The sequence below is a fragment of the Chiloscyllium punctatum genome, chromosome 1, assembly GCF_047496795.1.
Source record: "Chiloscyllium punctatum isolate Juve2018m chromosome 1, sChiPun1.3, whole genome shotgun sequence".
In the NCBI taxonomy this organism is placed as follows: Eukaryota; Metazoa; Chordata; class Chondrichthyes; order Orectolobiformes; family Hemiscylliidae; genus Chiloscyllium; species Chiloscyllium punctatum.
Window position 1 is genome coordinate 41,656,787 of NC_092739.1, and position 17,128 is coordinate 41,673,914.

The 17,128-nt window shown below is 38.5% G+C and overlaps 1 protein-coding gene across 9 annotated transcripts in view; it reads left to right on the plus strand.

The window, feature by feature from the left end:
* ptpn13 (protein tyrosine phosphatase non-receptor type 13) overlaps positions 1–17,128 on the plus strand; it is a 265,404-nt gene that overhangs the window by 173,029 nt on the left and 75,247 nt on the right. For all 9 annotated transcript variants that reach the window (XM_072547657.1, XM_072547747.1, XM_072547874.1 and 6 more), the window contains 4 exons: positions 7,149–7,561; positions 11,360–11,570; positions 13,095–13,253; positions 15,401–15,572. In XM_072547657.1, the coding sequence (XP_072403758.1) occupies positions 7,149–7,561; positions 11,360–11,570; positions 13,095–13,253; positions 15,401–15,572 (955 nt within the window). The remainder of the gene's footprint in view (positions 1–7,148; positions 7,562–11,359; positions 11,571–13,094; positions 13,254–15,400; positions 15,573–17,128) is intronic.

Sequence of the window (17,128 nt, forward strand, 5' to 3'; positions counted from 1 at the left end):
CAGCATCCAACGCTGCTCGTTGGATGCTGCCTGAACTGCTGTGCTCTTCCAGCAATTCAGAATTTACAATTCAGAAATGCCATGCAGAGGATGATGTGGATGATGTGTAGTGGTAATGTCATTGGATGAGTAATCTGGAGCCACAAACCAAAGTTCTGCAAACATAGGTTCGAATCCCATGATGACCTATTATGAAATTTGAAATCAATAAATAGTCCAGAATTGACTGTTATTCTAATGGTGACTCGTTAACCATTTGCAATTGCTATTAAAACCTATGTGCTTCCCATTGGGAAGGAAATCTGTTTTCATTACATGATCTGGATTACATACAATTCCAGACACACAACAAGTGTTTCTTAACTGCCCTTTGAATTGGCCTAGCAAGCTACTACCTAGGTTGTTTCAGAACATTATAAAGTCAAAAGAAATAAATTTAAATTGAATTTAACTTGGCGCCCAAGCACCAGAAATGGTGAATACAGCATGGTTCACCCTGCAAATATTCAATAACTTAGAGTCATAGAGATGTACAGCATGGAAATAGACCCTTCAGTCCAACTCATCCATGCCAACCAGATATCCTAAATTAATCTAGTACCATTTGCCAGCACTTGGTCCATATCCCTCTAAAACCTTCCTATTCATATACCCATCCAGATGCCTTTTAAATGGTGTAATTGTACCAGCATCCACCACTTCCTCTGGTAGCTAATTTCATATGTACACCACCCTCTGTGTGAAAAAGCTGCCCCTTCGTTCCCTTTTAAATCTTACCCCTCTCAATCTTAACCTATGCCTTTTAGTTCTGGACTCTCACAAACCAGGGAAAACTCTTTGTCTAGTTACCCTATCCATGCCTCTCATGATTTTATAAACCTCAATAAGGCCACCCCTCAGCCTCTGCGCTCCAGGGAAAACTGCTCGGTCTCTCCCTGTAGCTCAAATCGTCCAACCCTGGCAACATCCATGTGAATATTTTCTGAACCCTTTCAAGTTTCACAACATCCTTCTTCTAGGAGGGAGACCAGCACTGCACATAATATTCCAACAATGGTCTAATCAATGTCCTGTACAGCCACAGCATGACCTTCCAATTCCTATACTCAATACTCTGATCAATAAAGGAAAGCATACTTATGCACATTCTTCACTATCCTGGCTACCTGTGACATAACTTTCAATGAACTATAAACCTGCACTCCAAGGTCTTTTTGAACCTTACCATTAAGTGTATAAGTCCTGCCCTGATTTGCTTTTCCAAAATGCAGCTCCTCACATTTATCTAAATTAACCTCCATCTGCCACTCCTCAACCCATTCCTCATCTGGTCAAGATCCCATTGTTCTCTGAGGTAACCTCCTTCGCTGTCCACTACACTTCCAATATTGGTGTCATCTGCAAACTTACTAATGATACCTCCTATGTTCACATCCAAATCATTTCTATAAATGACAAAAAGCAGTGGACCCAGCACCGATCCTTGTGGCACTCCACTGGTCACAGGCCTCCAGTCTGAAAAACAACCCTCCACCACCACCCTCTGGTCTTCTACCTTCGAGCCAGTTCTGAATTCGTGGCTAGTTCTCTCTGTGTTCCATGTGGCAAATTAGGAAGCTGTCCCACAGATGCTTGAGCAGCATAGACATGACTTATGGATTCATCCCTTACAGACCATGTCCCAGACACCCATCATCCCATCACCAGAGATGGTGGCACAATGGGATACAGCTGGAAGGAGTTACCTTGAGAGTTCTCAGTATTAACTCTGGATCCCATGGTCTGATGGCATCAGGACAAACATGACTGGGGTAACCTCTGTCCCTCTATTATATGAGCCAGTGCCCCTGCATGTTGGATACCTCTTGGAGGAAGCTCTGAGTGTTTCAAGGCACAGGCTCTACTCCAGGTGTGGGACTTCACTGTCCCTCACCAAGAGTGACTCAATAGTACCATCACTGATCTAAGATCTGCAGTCCTGCTGGATCCATTAGAAATACATGTGGGCAATGAAACAACTAGCAGGAGGGTGCACATATATCTCCACCTTCAATACTGAGTAAACCTAGTGAATCAGTGCAAACGATGAAGATGAAGTTGTGCATCCTTTTTCAGCCAGACGCATCTCTGTAAGATTTTGAGGGCCTTGGCAGCAAAGATGCCAGTGTTCAACCAAATAAATTATTTTCCTCTGAGGTCAAGAAATGGCTGAAAGCACTGGACACCACAAAGGATGTAGACCCCGACAACATTCCAAATATCGTATTAAAAACTTGTGCTCCAGACTTGATCACTCCCCTGGCGAAGTTGTTCTAGTACAACACAACAGTGTGGCCAGTCCACAAAAAAGCAGGACAAATCCAACCAGACTCATTACCAGACCTGATAATAGGTCATCAATCATGCTACCAACCAACACGTGCAAAGGAATAACTTGCTTACTGACACTCAGTTTGCTTTCCACTAGGGCCTCTCAGCTTCTAATCTCATAGTCTGTCTTCCTTGGTTCAAACATGGAGCTAAACTTAAGATGTGAGGTGAGAGTGACTGCCTTTGACATCATAAAAGCATTTGACTGAATGTGGCATCAAGGCAACTAGCAAAACTGAAGTAATTGGGGAGGTGGGGGAATCTGTTCACTGTTTTAAAGTCATATCTACCGAGAGGAAGATGGTAATGATTGTTGGAGGCCATTCCAGGAAATCTCTGCAGAAGCTCCTCGGGGTAACGTCGAAGCCCAGCTGCTTCTTCAATGACTTTCCATCCATCATAAAGGTCAGAAGTGGGGATGTTCACTGGTGATTGCACAATGTTCAGCACCATTTGCAACTCCTCAAATATTCAAGCAGTCACTGTCCATGTGTAGCAAAACCTGGAAAATACGTACAAGCTTGAACTGATAAGTCATGAGTAACATGTGCCCCATAAATGCTATGTAATAACCATTTCCAACAAGGTAAAGTTGAACCATTGTCTCTTGCCGATGAATTTCATCACCATCACTGAAACCCTTACTGTCACTATTATCCAGGAACCAAATTTTCCCAGTATTGTGACTGCAGCAATAAGTTAAAGTCTCAGAATTCTGCAGTGAGTAACTTGCCTATTGTCTCTCCAGTGGTTGTCTGCCACCTACAAGGCATAACTCAGGAGTGTCATGGAATATGATGTACTTGCCTAAATGACTGCAGCACTCGCAATGCTCAACACCATCCAGGACAAAGCAAGCTGCTTGATTCGACACCAGATCCACCACCTCTAACACACTCCCTTCACTCCAATGCACAATGGCAGCAGAGTGTACTATTTACAAAAGGCATTGCAGTAACCTGACAGTAACTCCTTCAGCTGTACTTTCCAAATTCCTGCCTAGAGGTCACAAGGGCACTGATGCATGGTACCACCGTCATGTGCAAGTTCTCCTCCTGACCACACTAACTGGACTTGGAACTATGTCACCATTCCTTAGCTGTCATAACCATAGAATACCCTTCCTAACAGCACTGTGGGTGAACCGACACCCTATGTACTCCAGCAGTTCAAATGAAAAAGAGAACCGCCACCTTTTCCAGGGTAATTAGGGATTGGCAATGAATACTGGCTTAGCCAGCAGCACACAACTCCCATGAATAAATCAAAAACAACAAGTATCATCTTGATTATGGAAGCTATTCATGTTTATTTTTAAAAGACCAAGCCAGGTTCAGGTGGAGACAGCAATCTAATCTTGTCTTGCTGTGCAAGCTATAAACTTTTATTCTTTATAAATATATCCCAACTTCCATATTGAATTAAATATAATTTTTTTATTGAATGGCTTTTAACCCCCCCCCCCCCGCATCTGCATTATCCATCTGACATTTAAATGAATTGTAAAATGAATGTAGATTTTCACTACAACTGTCATAAAACATATTAAAATTAGGGTTCCTTTTGAGATAAGTGTAATAGATAAGCAATTAACTGTTTATTGATTCTGCACTGATACCTGAGCTTGGAAAGACAATCCTTAAGTATTTATTGTTTTTAACTATTTTTTAGAAAGTGGAAACCTTACCAAGCCTTTTAACTTCTTAATAAAACCCAATTTAGTACGTCTAGCACAACAGCACATGTTTCTGCTTGATTGCTAGTGATTTTATAGCGCTGAGTCACTGCTAACCACAAAGCACATCAAAAGGCTTAACTGCACTTCAAAACTGTTATTTATTTATACCCCAATTCTGTAGGTACTTCATTCTGTTTAATGAGGAATAATAGTACTCCTAAGTTTTATATGGAACCCCTTGTGTTGAACCTGGAGTTGTATGCACAGTATGACATTGTGTTTCTTTCTGTTAATCCCCAGTCTTTCATTCCTGTAACCTAACATTTTGTTATAATGATGAAATTTACGTTGTACTCTCAGTTGGATTCTGTTTATTCTAAAGCTGGTAAATTATGTTCTTTTGCTTGCCAGAGTATGTTGCAAGGCAGTGCTCATTTCAGCATTTCAGTGTAATGTTAAATTAAAATTAGTAGGTATATTTTTACCCCTTCAGTCAAAAATTAGGAACAAATAATGTAGTGAATCATGTCAGAGTTAGCAAGAAAGAAAAAATGGATGCAAGATAACAGGAGATCAGAAGAAACAGGAAAAGATTGGAACTATACCTTGGCAATTGATCAAACTCAAATACAACTTGCTTTCCTCAACTTTTTTGTATCCATTTCTTGGATAGGCCTGTAAAGAATATTGAAGCCAGTCACTCCCACAGCTACATTGACTACCCTTCCTCACATGCTGCTTCCTGTTCTATTTTCATTTTCTATGCTTACCCCACATCTGATCTGATGTTTCTGACCCTGTTGTTCTTTCAGAAGTACCCGACCTGCTGATTATTTCCAGTATTTTCTGTTTTTCTCCAGCTTTGTAACGTCTGAAGCATAGTTTTTAACGTATGCAAATTTTCTGGTGAGAAATTAGATATCCAGGCAATAGTATTGTTTCTTTGTTAAGTATTGACATGCATTCAGTTTGCCATAGGAATGGTAGAATGGAAAAAGTATAATTTTCCTTCGCAAGTGTGATACTATAATCCTAGATCCTAATATTTAGCAGGAATTGGAAAGAGTTATAATAATATGGGCACCAAAGAACAGAAATCCTGTCAGATTTGAGGGTAGAACCTAGTTATAATTTTATTGTTCCTCTTCACACACAACAGTTGCTCAAATTGACATGCTGCCAAGCTAGAGGGCACAGGGAGTAGTATTTGACAATCGAGAGAGAGAGAGAGAGAGAGGTGAGGATCATGTGACTGGGACTTGGTCAAGGGGAGGAGAGCAACAAGAGAGAAGAGAGCAAGAAATCAGAGCTGATAGAGGTGGGGAGAATGGGAAGAAGATGGTGATTGAGAACAGAAATGGGAAAATAGGGGAGGCCAAAGCTTTGCCTGAATGTGAGGAGGGGTTCCTTCTGCTCCTTCTAGTCTGTAAAAGGAAAACAACTTTAGCAGGCACCTCCTGTCACCCTGGTTTCCTGAACTTTGTGAAACCTGATGGCAATCATGAGGGTCATAGATAAGGTGAATAGCAAACGTCTTTTCCCTACACTTTGGGGGATTGAAAAGTAGGGGCCCTGTTTTTAAGGTGAGAGGAGAAAGATTTAAAACTGACTCTAGGGGCAGCTTTTTCACACAGAGGGTGGTTCATATGTGGAATGAACTGCCAGAGGAAGTGGTAGATGTCGGTACAGTTATCATGTTTATAAGACATTTGGACAGTTACATGAATAGGAAAGGTTTTTGGGGGGGGGGTAATGGGCCAAATTCAGACAGGTGGGACGTGTTTAGTTTGGAAACTTGGTTAGCATAGACTTGTTGGACCAAAGGGTCTGTTTCTGTGTTGAATGACTGACTCCATAACTAAAATTGAAAACATCAGGCTCCTAGTTCCACTGTGACTGCCACATTTATGTGAGTTAATGAAGTGTCCCATTACTGTGAGGTTTGCATGGCATGTAATCTACCACCATGAACATGATAGCAGGTACACATGCATTAGGTTGGGATAGATCAGTCACTGTACACTCCCTTACCCCCACCCCCAACCAAACCCTTTACACTCTCTTGCTCATCACAGGGTTGATCAATATCAAAGAGTCCTTTCAGTTTTCCTTCCTTTAAATCACTTGGTATGCCATCCACTCTATTAATGTTAGGTGGATTTTTTCTAGACCTCACCAACTGATCATTGACAGACATTCCACAATGGTTCAATGGCAATGCTTCTTGCAATTTTCCCTCTTCAATGCAGCGTTTGTTGGTCAGAGCCAAGTGCCTCACGACAACAGTGTTATAAAACCAGTGGCTCGCTCGTCTGAGAATTCCCATTTTGCAAAGTCATGTACTGGTTCCGCAAGCTGCTCCAGTTTATTTTCCTCATTTGTAATTGATTCTGAAGTCTTATTAACTTTTGCATTCTGTGTTTATATTCCTTCTACATTTTTGCATCCCAGTTGTTTGTTTCTTTGGCATTAAATTTGTACTTTAGCTTTTTTGTTTCAGATATATTGGTCTTTGTGGTTGTCCCAAAGATCATAGATCCTGCACTGTCACCTTCCTAAAGATAGTACAGTCAGAATTGTTTCTTCTTCAGTAATAAAGACAAAAAGGAACTGACTTACTGTGCAGGCAGCATTTGTGGATAGAAACAGAATCAGTATTTCAAATTGAGATGTCTTTTTATTAATGTGGAAAATTCATCTCGAACTGAAACTTTAATCTTGTTTCACTCCACAGATGCTGCCTGACCTGCTGAGTATAACCATAATTTTTTTAAATTTCTGATTTCCAGTAGCCACAGTAATTTGCTTTTACTTCATCAGTAGTCCTTTATCATTGTTCTTTAGGATAGTCATTTCACAATAAAAGGTTTAATACAGATTGAACAGTTTCCATTACAATTGTATTCATGAAGTATTTGGCATTATACAAAGGAGTTTTCTGCTTTTCAACTGCAGTAGATGTTCATAAATGATAATTATGCATCAACATAATTTTAAGAAAATTCAGTCCCTTAAAAACAAAACTTCAGGTCTTGCAGCAGTTGGAAGATGTTTTAAAAGTTGTATAATTTGATTAAAGGACAATCTATCATAATTACAGAGTGTACGTGATTCCCAGACAAATGAGGCTTACAGAAGTAAATTACAGAAACAGAGCTTGGACAACTTGCTGATATCTGGAAAGATGAATACCAGTATTGTGGATGAAGAAGATATAGAAGTTGAAAGGGAACTTCAAAATCCAAGGTTGAAGTCTCCTCCAAGAGATAGCTATCGGGACTGCTCAAATGCTGATGATGTGGACAAGTGTCCCATATTGAAAGATCATGTCGCCAAGTGTTCCATGTTAAAAGATGAGTTCGGTAACAAAAGAATGACCACCATTAGTCAAATGCCTGGGAATGCAACATCTTTCTCCAGCAGCCAGTACAAAATGCCATCCCGCCCGGAAGAAGCCTTTCAAAATATTTACTTTTCTCCACAAGAATCTTCTAGACATGAGCTAATTAACAGGTTGGTTTTGATAGATTAAATTAAATCGATGTTTTAAGCTCCTTCAAAAAATTCTCTTCCGTTTTTATTAAATGATCAGCTTCTATGGTGGTTGAAAAGCAATAGGAATTTATTGTTTCTTTGATATAATGACTGATAACCCTTTCAAGGACAAAAATAATGACCAGTGTTTATGTAGTAAAAATCCCATTTCATAAAAGCATTATCAAAGAAAAGTTGACACCAATCTCCATGAGCTATTATGGCAGATGACCAGCAGCTTTAATGATGTCTTATTGAAGGTCAGAGAAATTTATGCAAGTAATACTCATCCCTAACTTCCTTTGAGATGATAATAGTGAGCCACTTGAACTGATGTCGCCCATCTGGTGCATCTTGCACACTTTTGGGGAGTTCCAAGCTTTAGACCCAGCGACAATATTGTTCCAGTTCAGGACAATGTGTGTCTTGGTGGATACTTAAAACTGGTGGTGGGGTTCAGTGTGTAAACTGTCTCTTTCTTGTGCACCTGCTGGATTCAAAGGTGCTGTCAAAGAAACTGTGGCAACTATATGGCTGTGGCAACTACTGTGGCTGCAGTATATCTTACATGATGTACGCATTGCTGCGGTATGCAACAATGTTAGAAGATGTTAACATTTAAAAGGTGGGGAATGCAGTGTTAATTAAACGGGCTTTGTTTAAAATGGCGTTAACATTCTTGAACGTTGTTAGAGTTGCACTGTACCAGGCACAGTCCTGATTTGTGCCTTGGAGGTAGTGCACAGTCTTTGTGAAGTCAGGTGATGAGTTATGTACCTCAGAATTCCCAAGCTCTGACTTGTTCTTGTAGCTACAGTATTAAATGGCTGGACCTGTTTGGGTTCTGTCAGTTATAAACCACCCCATCCTTCCAAATCCCAGAATGTTAATCGTAGGGGAATTCAACAATGATAGTCCCATTGTAGGATTTTTAAATAGTCATTTTAATTTGATTAAACAGGTGAGAAAAGACATTATATTTTATTTGAATGTAATTATTTGCAAATACTTTTTGTAAAGAAGGAAATTCAGGTAACTTTTTTTTGGATTCACAGTTTTTATAGCTCCTGCTAATGTAAACTATGAATGCTTTAAGGTAAAAAGCTTTTACTCAAATACACAGCTATGCTTCAAATTGGTTTAGTATTGTAACTTCAAATGTATAATATGTACTTATAATGCTTTCTATGGTTACTTTGTGTTTTAATTTGTTTTCGGCATCAACAGTTATTACGGAGTCATACATGGTTCTTTCAATTGAAGGATAATGCACTGGTTTAGGGGAACTTTCAATTGCATCAGTTGGGAGATTAGGGATGGTTGTTAGTCACTGAGACGCTACCTAGTATAAGTGGATGCATATATTGTTCTACTAGTACCATCTATCTTCATAAAGATCTATGGCATTGGTAAGCTATGCTGACTATGCTGCTACAAAGAGGTATTCTTTCAAAGTGGGTATGTAAAAAAAAAAAGGACAAGGAGACAGTAGGAAGTAACATCACAAAGATGACCTTTTGCTTTTAAAGAAACTAATCAGGAATTAAACAGATGCAACCTTGCCAAACCAAGATTCACCATAAACTGATCCTGCACTAATGAGCCAATTAGAGTTCTGAGTATGGTCAGGTTCACAAGGGTTAATACCTGGGAATCCTTGGTGATTCAATGCACAGGAAGGAAAGCTGAAGACGAGGAGAATTTTATTCAACAGAATCAAACAAGAGACATGACCAAAGTGGATCAAATAATAATCACTGCTTTTGATAACTATTATTTCTTTTCGATGTATTATGTTGAGCAATGCTGCTTGGTTTGGACAGTCATTTTGATTGTGGGTACGCATTTGGAAACTCACCTTGAGTTTAAATTATGTTGCAAATAATAGTATTTATGATAAGTCCAGTGTTGATGGTCATGCTCCAACTTTATTGGTGATCTTATTCTGTTTTATATTCAGTTCATATGTTTGGTGGTTATTTTCCTTTGCTCCTCAAGGAAAAAATACCTAATGTATTTCCATCTCCATGTCCAGATTCAGAGTTCTCTTCATGAGCCACAATATATCACAACTCCAAACTCAGAAAGACATTGTTGCATAAGTTTGAATTTGCCACTTCAAACCTTGCATTGTGATTTGTGTCATGTTCTTTGAGCTTTTGTTACGCCTCACAAATTAAAAGAGTGAAGCTATGTCTACTTAATAATCTTGATGCCTTTGCGACCAATGGAGTGATGAATGGAATTTCTTGAATTTTCATTTAATTTGTTTCGAATTGAATCCTGTGCCCTGATAAACAGAAGGGGGTCTGGTAATCATGTGAAATTTTATCCAATCTCTTGTCATAATTTCTTTGAAACAAATCTCTGTGAAGTGCCATTAACATTTCCAGGCAACTCACTTGAGATTCTGCTATACCCCTATTGAAATTACAGCAGAAGATTGGAAACCCACATTTTAGTGCAGAATTCTTTTACTACCTTTCTACATTGTATAGGACCTTAATTTGTTTGCAAGCATCCTGGTTCATTTTCTATGTTGCTTTACACCAACCTCCATCCATTTAAAGCCTACCTTTTCCAAAATGCAGTCTTTGCAGTTTGGTTTTTCTTTCTCATTAAATAAAGCAAATAACAAGTAGATTAGTGCTTTACAAAAACAGCATTAGTCAATCTTTGATGCCAGTTGAGATGATTGAGCAGGTAATCTGTTTTTGGTGGTTATAATGGTTGTTATAATTGTTGAAAAATTGGACTGGGCAAAGCTTTTGGCATAAGATGTTTTATATCCATCTCAATAGGTGAATGGGTTTGCATTTAGACATCTTAGGTAAAATGTGGCGGCTTTTACTATGCAGCATTCCCTCTCTACTGAAAGTTTATGCCTATATTATATGTCTAACTCTTCAAGTAGGGGTTGAGGCAAAACCCTTCTGAGTTAAGAGTATTTCTGATGAGATCATTAGCCAGGGGTTCCATCTGCCCTTTTGGGTGAACCTAAGACCCCATGGTGATTTTTGAAAACGAAAAAGTTCTGTAGTTGTCCTTGCCAACTTCTACCAATCAACCAATATCATTGATTAGAGTATCTCTCTGTTTATCTAATTACAGTTGTAAGGTCTTTGTTTTAATGCCTTCTACATTACCGCAGTGAAAGCATTTCAAACATATTAAATTGGAATACTTTTTAGGATATGATCAATAGTGTTATGGAAGTGCAAGGTCCTTTTCTATATAAATCGAAAACTGTATTGTCACAATAAATTCCATTCTGTGCTGTGTAGAGAGTAATAAATAAAGGAAAAGGGATACTCTCATTCATGATTACACAGATGTAAGTAATTCAGGTACAATCGGCATATGGAATAGACAGTATACTGGAGCTAACTTTTTATTATTGGGTTCAGATTTTTTCGACATGATGTTATCCATGGGGAAAATTGTCAGCTGTCTTATTGCAACGAAAGGAAACAGATTACTTGGTGATGGAGAGGATATGGGGTCAGACAATATAATCACTTGATGAGTTCATGCTTCCATTACATGATTAGAAGGTTGTATTTAGTACAATGAATTAATATTCAGATTACCAATAGGAATTTCCACTGACTTGTGTCACCTTTCTTAAAGAAATTTAGCTGCTGGTAATCTATGCAGTTAAAAAAATACATCTTAAAATACAAAGACATGTCTTTTTTGGAAGAAAGTAATGTGTGATTTATATTTTTGTGTAATTTTACCCAGTTTAAGCTATTTATGATCCTACGTCTATTCCAGAAAGCCACCTTCACCAATGCTTCTCGACCATGCACTACAGCAAGGCTTTAAACTTCAACCTGTGGTTCCATCTCCTACTCCAGTAGATGAGAACTGCATTAGTTGCAGTTCAGCATCTGAAATGGATTCTTCAATCTCCGATACAATAGCCATTCCAGCACAGCATCAGGACAGCAAGAACCTTGAAGAGGAAGATTCTGAGTTACAGCCAGTAAATATCAATGACAGGTTACCTGTTAACATCTTTTTTGGCATGAGAATCATTTTGCAATAACGATTACAGTGGATTTAATTTGTAATTGATCAATTACCATCTTGCTGCTTGAACAGAGAATGAAAATCCATTGCACTTAAAATTTGATTACTCATTTAGGATCATGCCCTCCTGAGGCAGAAGGAGGCAATTTGGCTAGTCATACCTGCGCTGGGTTATTAAGTGAGCATCACAACTTAGTGCCATTTTCCAGTTTTGACCCCCACATTCTTGCACATTATTTTTATCCAAATAATCATCCAATGCTGTTTTAAATCCCCCATATTGAAGCTGTCTTCACCACACTTCCAGGCAGTGCATTTCATTTCCTATATACTCAGAGTGAATGGTTTTCTCACTTCATTCTTGCTTTTTTTGCGGATCACTCTAAATCTGTCATTTCATTCTTGTTCCTTTAATGAACAGAACATATTCTCCTTATCTACTCTATCCAGTGCCGTCATGCTATTGAAAGCCTCTATCAGATCTCCTCTCAGCCACCTTCTTTCCAAGGAAGATCATCTGAACTCCTTCAGTCTATTCTCATTAGTGATGTTCCTCATCCTGGAATCATTATTGTAAACCACTTCTGCACACTCTCCAGTGTATTCATATCTCCCTATAATGTGGCACCCAGAACAATAGTCCAGCTGAGATCTTATTGCCACCTTGCTCTTGGACGCTATGCTTCTATGCACATATGCGCCCAGGTCCTTCTGCTACTGTACCTACCGCTCCCCCCACTTTAGAAATGTACTCCTATTTTATATTGTCTTTCAACGTTCTTCCTACCACAATGAAACTCATACTTGCCTGCATTGAAATTTATCTGCCACCTATCTGCCTGCTACAGCAACTTGTGAATGCCCTTCTGGAGTTCTACACTATTCTCCTCATAGTTTGCAACTCTTCCAAGTTTAGTGTCATCTGCAAACCTTGAAATTGCCCCCTGCACTCAAAATCTAGTTCATTGGGCCAAAGGCATTCTGTATATGTTCTGTTCTATCAGGAAAAGCAAAGGTCCAATATGACCCCTGGGAGCTCAGCTACTAACTTTCCTCCTGTCTGAAAAATATTGCATTACTATTGCTTTCTTTTTTTATATCACCCAACCAGTTTTATATCCACGTTGCTACTAACCCTTTCATTTCATGACCTTGTTCTTTGCTCACAGATCTGTTAAGTGGCACTATTCTAAATGACTTCTGAAAGTCCATGGAGCATTACCTTCCTCAAACCTATCCACTATCTCTGCAAAATCTCCAAGTTAGTTAAACATGATTTCCCCTTTAGAAGTCAATGTTAAATCTTAGTAATCAACCTACCTTTTCTCCATGTAACTATTCTATCTCAAATAATTGTCTAGATATTTCCTCACTGAAGTTAAACTGATGTAAGGTAGTTTAGTTAGATTTATTTCATTTAACACACAGGTAGTCTTTTTTTGTGTGCTGCATAATCTAACATAGTCCTTTGCCATAGGAAGTGGAATTGCATGTTACTTTGAAGAAATCAGAAAAAGGGAGTCTGGGATTCACTGTGACAAAAGGAGATGCTAACATTGGTAGCTACATACATGACATTATCCAGGACCCTGCAAAAAGTGATGGAAGGCTAAGACCTGGTGACAGGTTGATAATGGTAAGTCCGATCAGAATACAAGTAATTTATTCTAAATTTGTATTAAAATAATAAGTCAAAAGCAAAGTACTGCAGATGCTGGAAATCTGGGATAAAAACAGATAGTGCTGGAACTATTCAGCAGGTCAGGACGAAAAAAAAGAGTAAATACTTTAAGTCCATGTCCATCACAATATGACCTAATGGATCTTAACTTCAAGAACGCTTGTTGAAATCAAAACTGTAATCAGGGAATTAGATAAAATAAAAGGGCATGAAGAGTGGGGGAAAAAAAGCTTGAAAAAAGTTAAGAGAAACAATGTCACTGTAGAAATATTTTGAATTTGGGGACCTGGGGCTCCTGTAAAGAGATCATGTCTGCTGTTAATTGACTTGGATTGAGAAACTGAATGTAAATCAGCAAAACAAAATTGCAGGTGATGCCAAAGGGAAAGAACATGGAATCAATGCAGGAAGCTTGGGAATTAAAGAATGAGAGAGAGAAACTGTACAATTGGATAGAACAATGAGTAAATTTACTGCTGGCAAGTATGCATAAGGAAAAGTGAGACAATCACCTACTGTTATGGTTGAAGTTGCTCAGGAATGAACTTTAATATAAAGCACTTTGGGATGTCCTAAGGTCATAAAGAGAATTATAAAAAATCCAAGTCATTCATTCCTGTTGAAATGTTAGTATATGCAAGTAGTTCCATGTTTGTAATTAACACTAACTGCATTCTAAGCAATGCATGTGATGTGGAGATGCTGCTGTTAGACTGGGGTGGGCAAATTTAGAAGTCACATGACACCAGGTTATAGTCCAACAGGTTTATTTGAAATCCCAAGCTTTTGGAGCACTGCTCCTTCGTCAGGTGAAGTGACGTCACGTCTGACTAACTAATGCATAGTTTCTGGAAAAACTTTGAGATGTGATAATGCGTGACTGCAAATCGTTATTAGATTTTCTAATAGAGTGTTCATCATAATAGCATCAACTCCACCTTTATTATTTAGTAGCTGTTGAACCTTTGCAGCCTTAAGTTAGAAATGCCATCTTCATTTCTAAGAAAATCCTGACTTCAGTCACTTCAAGTATTCCTTGCTCTCAGTTGAAAGATTTTTTGTCTGTTGATAGATTCAAAACTGTTCTCTCTTTCTCTGCTTTGTGAGTTCTGTGTTTCTGCTCACACTTGGTGGTCTCTAGCCAGCCTGCTTTTGACCCCTCAGCCTGACACACAGCCATGTACCTTCCCACTACCTGCTGCTCCTCCAGTCACCAGCTGTTTCCTTCCTGTATTTGCTGTGATAAATAGTCTGTGATTAGAGGATCAGCTCCTCTCAGATTCTGTCTCATCCACATAGGAGTGTGCCTTCTCCCTCATTGGTCACTTCCTTGCTTGAATGTTACTTGGCATTTTGGGGGCGATTGTGAGCAAATTTGTCTGCTTCCCCATGTACTTGAAACCAAGAAATCTGTAATTATTTATGACCTTCTGGGAAAGCAAGGTCTCAATAACCAAATGTTAAGTGATTGCACCATGATTTCAATCTTAAAATGTATTAAAATGAATTTTATAATTGTTTTCTTTCGGAAACTATTGAGACATTAATTATTATATCTTCTCCCAGCGATGTTGTTACTTCCACTAGTGTGTGAACTAATGTTGCTATGTTGTGGCATCCATGTTGTTCAGTTTTTTTAATGTAATTTGAAAAAATTCCCAATTTCCAAATCTCTCGTGCTGTATATTAGCATCATTTCTATACATGGTTAGAATATAAATTACAAGTATCCTAATTCTTGGTAATCCTAGCTATTTTGCTAAAGTAAATCTGAACTGGTGGTCCTTTTTAAAATGGTAAAAAATACCTCATAAACAACATTAGTAGAAATTTTATAGATCTTTTGATGGACTGATAATATCAAGTATCTCTGATGCAATTACAGTTTAATAATTATCGGGAACAATGTTTCATTCTAAGTTGAGTAGAATCAGATCACAAAGTTAGCTTCATGTGAGCAAAGCATTTCAGACAAAACAAGTCCGAGCATAAGCAGAAATACAGTAAGCATGCAAATGGGCGTAGATTTGGATGACTCATTTACTTGGAAGATGTGTCTTACATGATAACAGCTTTAGTTCTTTTGCCACTACTTGTCATAGGTGAATGGTGTTGACATCACCAGTATGAGCCATGCAGAAGCAGTGGATTTTCTTCGATCTATCCCAGATACAGTCACTCTAGTAATTGGACGGGTTCTGGAAATACCAGAGTTTCCAATAAAGCTACATTCGCTCCCAGATATCACACTGATGTGGCACAAGCATGAACTAGGTAAATCTTTTTAAATAATTCAGCTTGTTGTGTTTATAATAATGGTTTGAACAGTGTATAACAAGACTAATTTTGTTTTATTTAAGATATTGCCATTTTTTTGGGGGACTTTTTTCCTTTCTGTTTCTTTCCTTATTGATTATAACTGGAAATAAGTCTATCGTAGGGAATGAGTGCAGTTAACGTCTCATAAGCTGTTTTGTCATTTAGATTAGCACTACAAATTTGGCTGACTGTTTGTTAAAAATGCAGATTAAACATGTTTTTGTTTCATTTTATTAAATGTTAAAGTGATCACAGTAACGTGACTAAACAGATTTAATTTAGAGAAAAATGAGGGACCAGGAACTATAATTTTCTATAGATTCTTCTGTTAGTTTGTACTAAATTAGAAACTATATTATTTGTGTATACTTATGGAATGATAAAATTAGAATTGCTTCCCAAGTTTAAAGCCTGATATTTGAAAGATTTTGAGGTTTTTTTTCTATCAAATGAGGGAATTTAGTGGGGGAGATTAAACTTGAATCAGAATCAGAAATTTATTAAAACATCAGTTGCTACATATATTCAAGGCTGAGATGGCCATATTTATATTTAGTAAGGAAATCAAGGATTATAGCGAAAGGCAGGAATGTGGAACTAAGGATAATCAGATCACCCATAATCTCTCTGAATGGTGGAACAGACTGATGAGCGGAATGGTCTATTTCTACCCCTATGTCTTAAGGTCATATTCAGATACTGAGTGGAGACATTTTATGTCCGTATGAGAAAACATACGGTGTTGATTTATCTTCTCATCCGAAAGACGGTACTACAGTACTAACATTACAATGTTTCCTAGCCTCCGGCACTGGATGTTGACGTTGATGTTCATGTGCTCAGGTCCTGGAGTGAAACCTGAAACTTTGTGACTGGGAGGCAGAGCCCTACTAACTGAGCTGTGTCTGACACAATTAGAGTAATATGGTGTGTTGTTCTGGAACAGAAAGGGCTTTTAGAAAATGTCATGATATTCAAGGATGTTATCTTACCCATTTGAAATTTTGCGGATATTGCAAAGTTGGTGGATAATGTGAACCTAGAAAAATTGATGGCATTAAACACACTTTCAGAGTAAAACAGACACCTAAATTACCCTGATAAAAGGCTTCCTGATGAAGGGCTTATGCCCAAAACTGTCGACTCTCCTGCTCCTCGGATGCTGCCTGACCTGTTGTGCTTTTCCAGCACCACACTCTCAACTCTGATCTCCACCATCCGCAATCCTCACTTTCTTCTAGACAACCTAAATATTAACATTGTTAGTGTTATTGTCAGGTGGAAGTCTCCTAACTGCTATCAGAATCAGGCTGCTCCATAGGCACCCAACACACATGCCAACATGTTATAGGAGAAAGTGAGGACTGCAGATGCTGGAGATCAAAGTTACACACTCTCAAACATGTTATAGGAACCAGTTGTGATCTGGACTATTCCAAAGGTGCCTCACCGTGTGCTCATCTCACTCAATGACTCATGCTATTGTGTGTAGAAAAGACCCCCCAGCTATA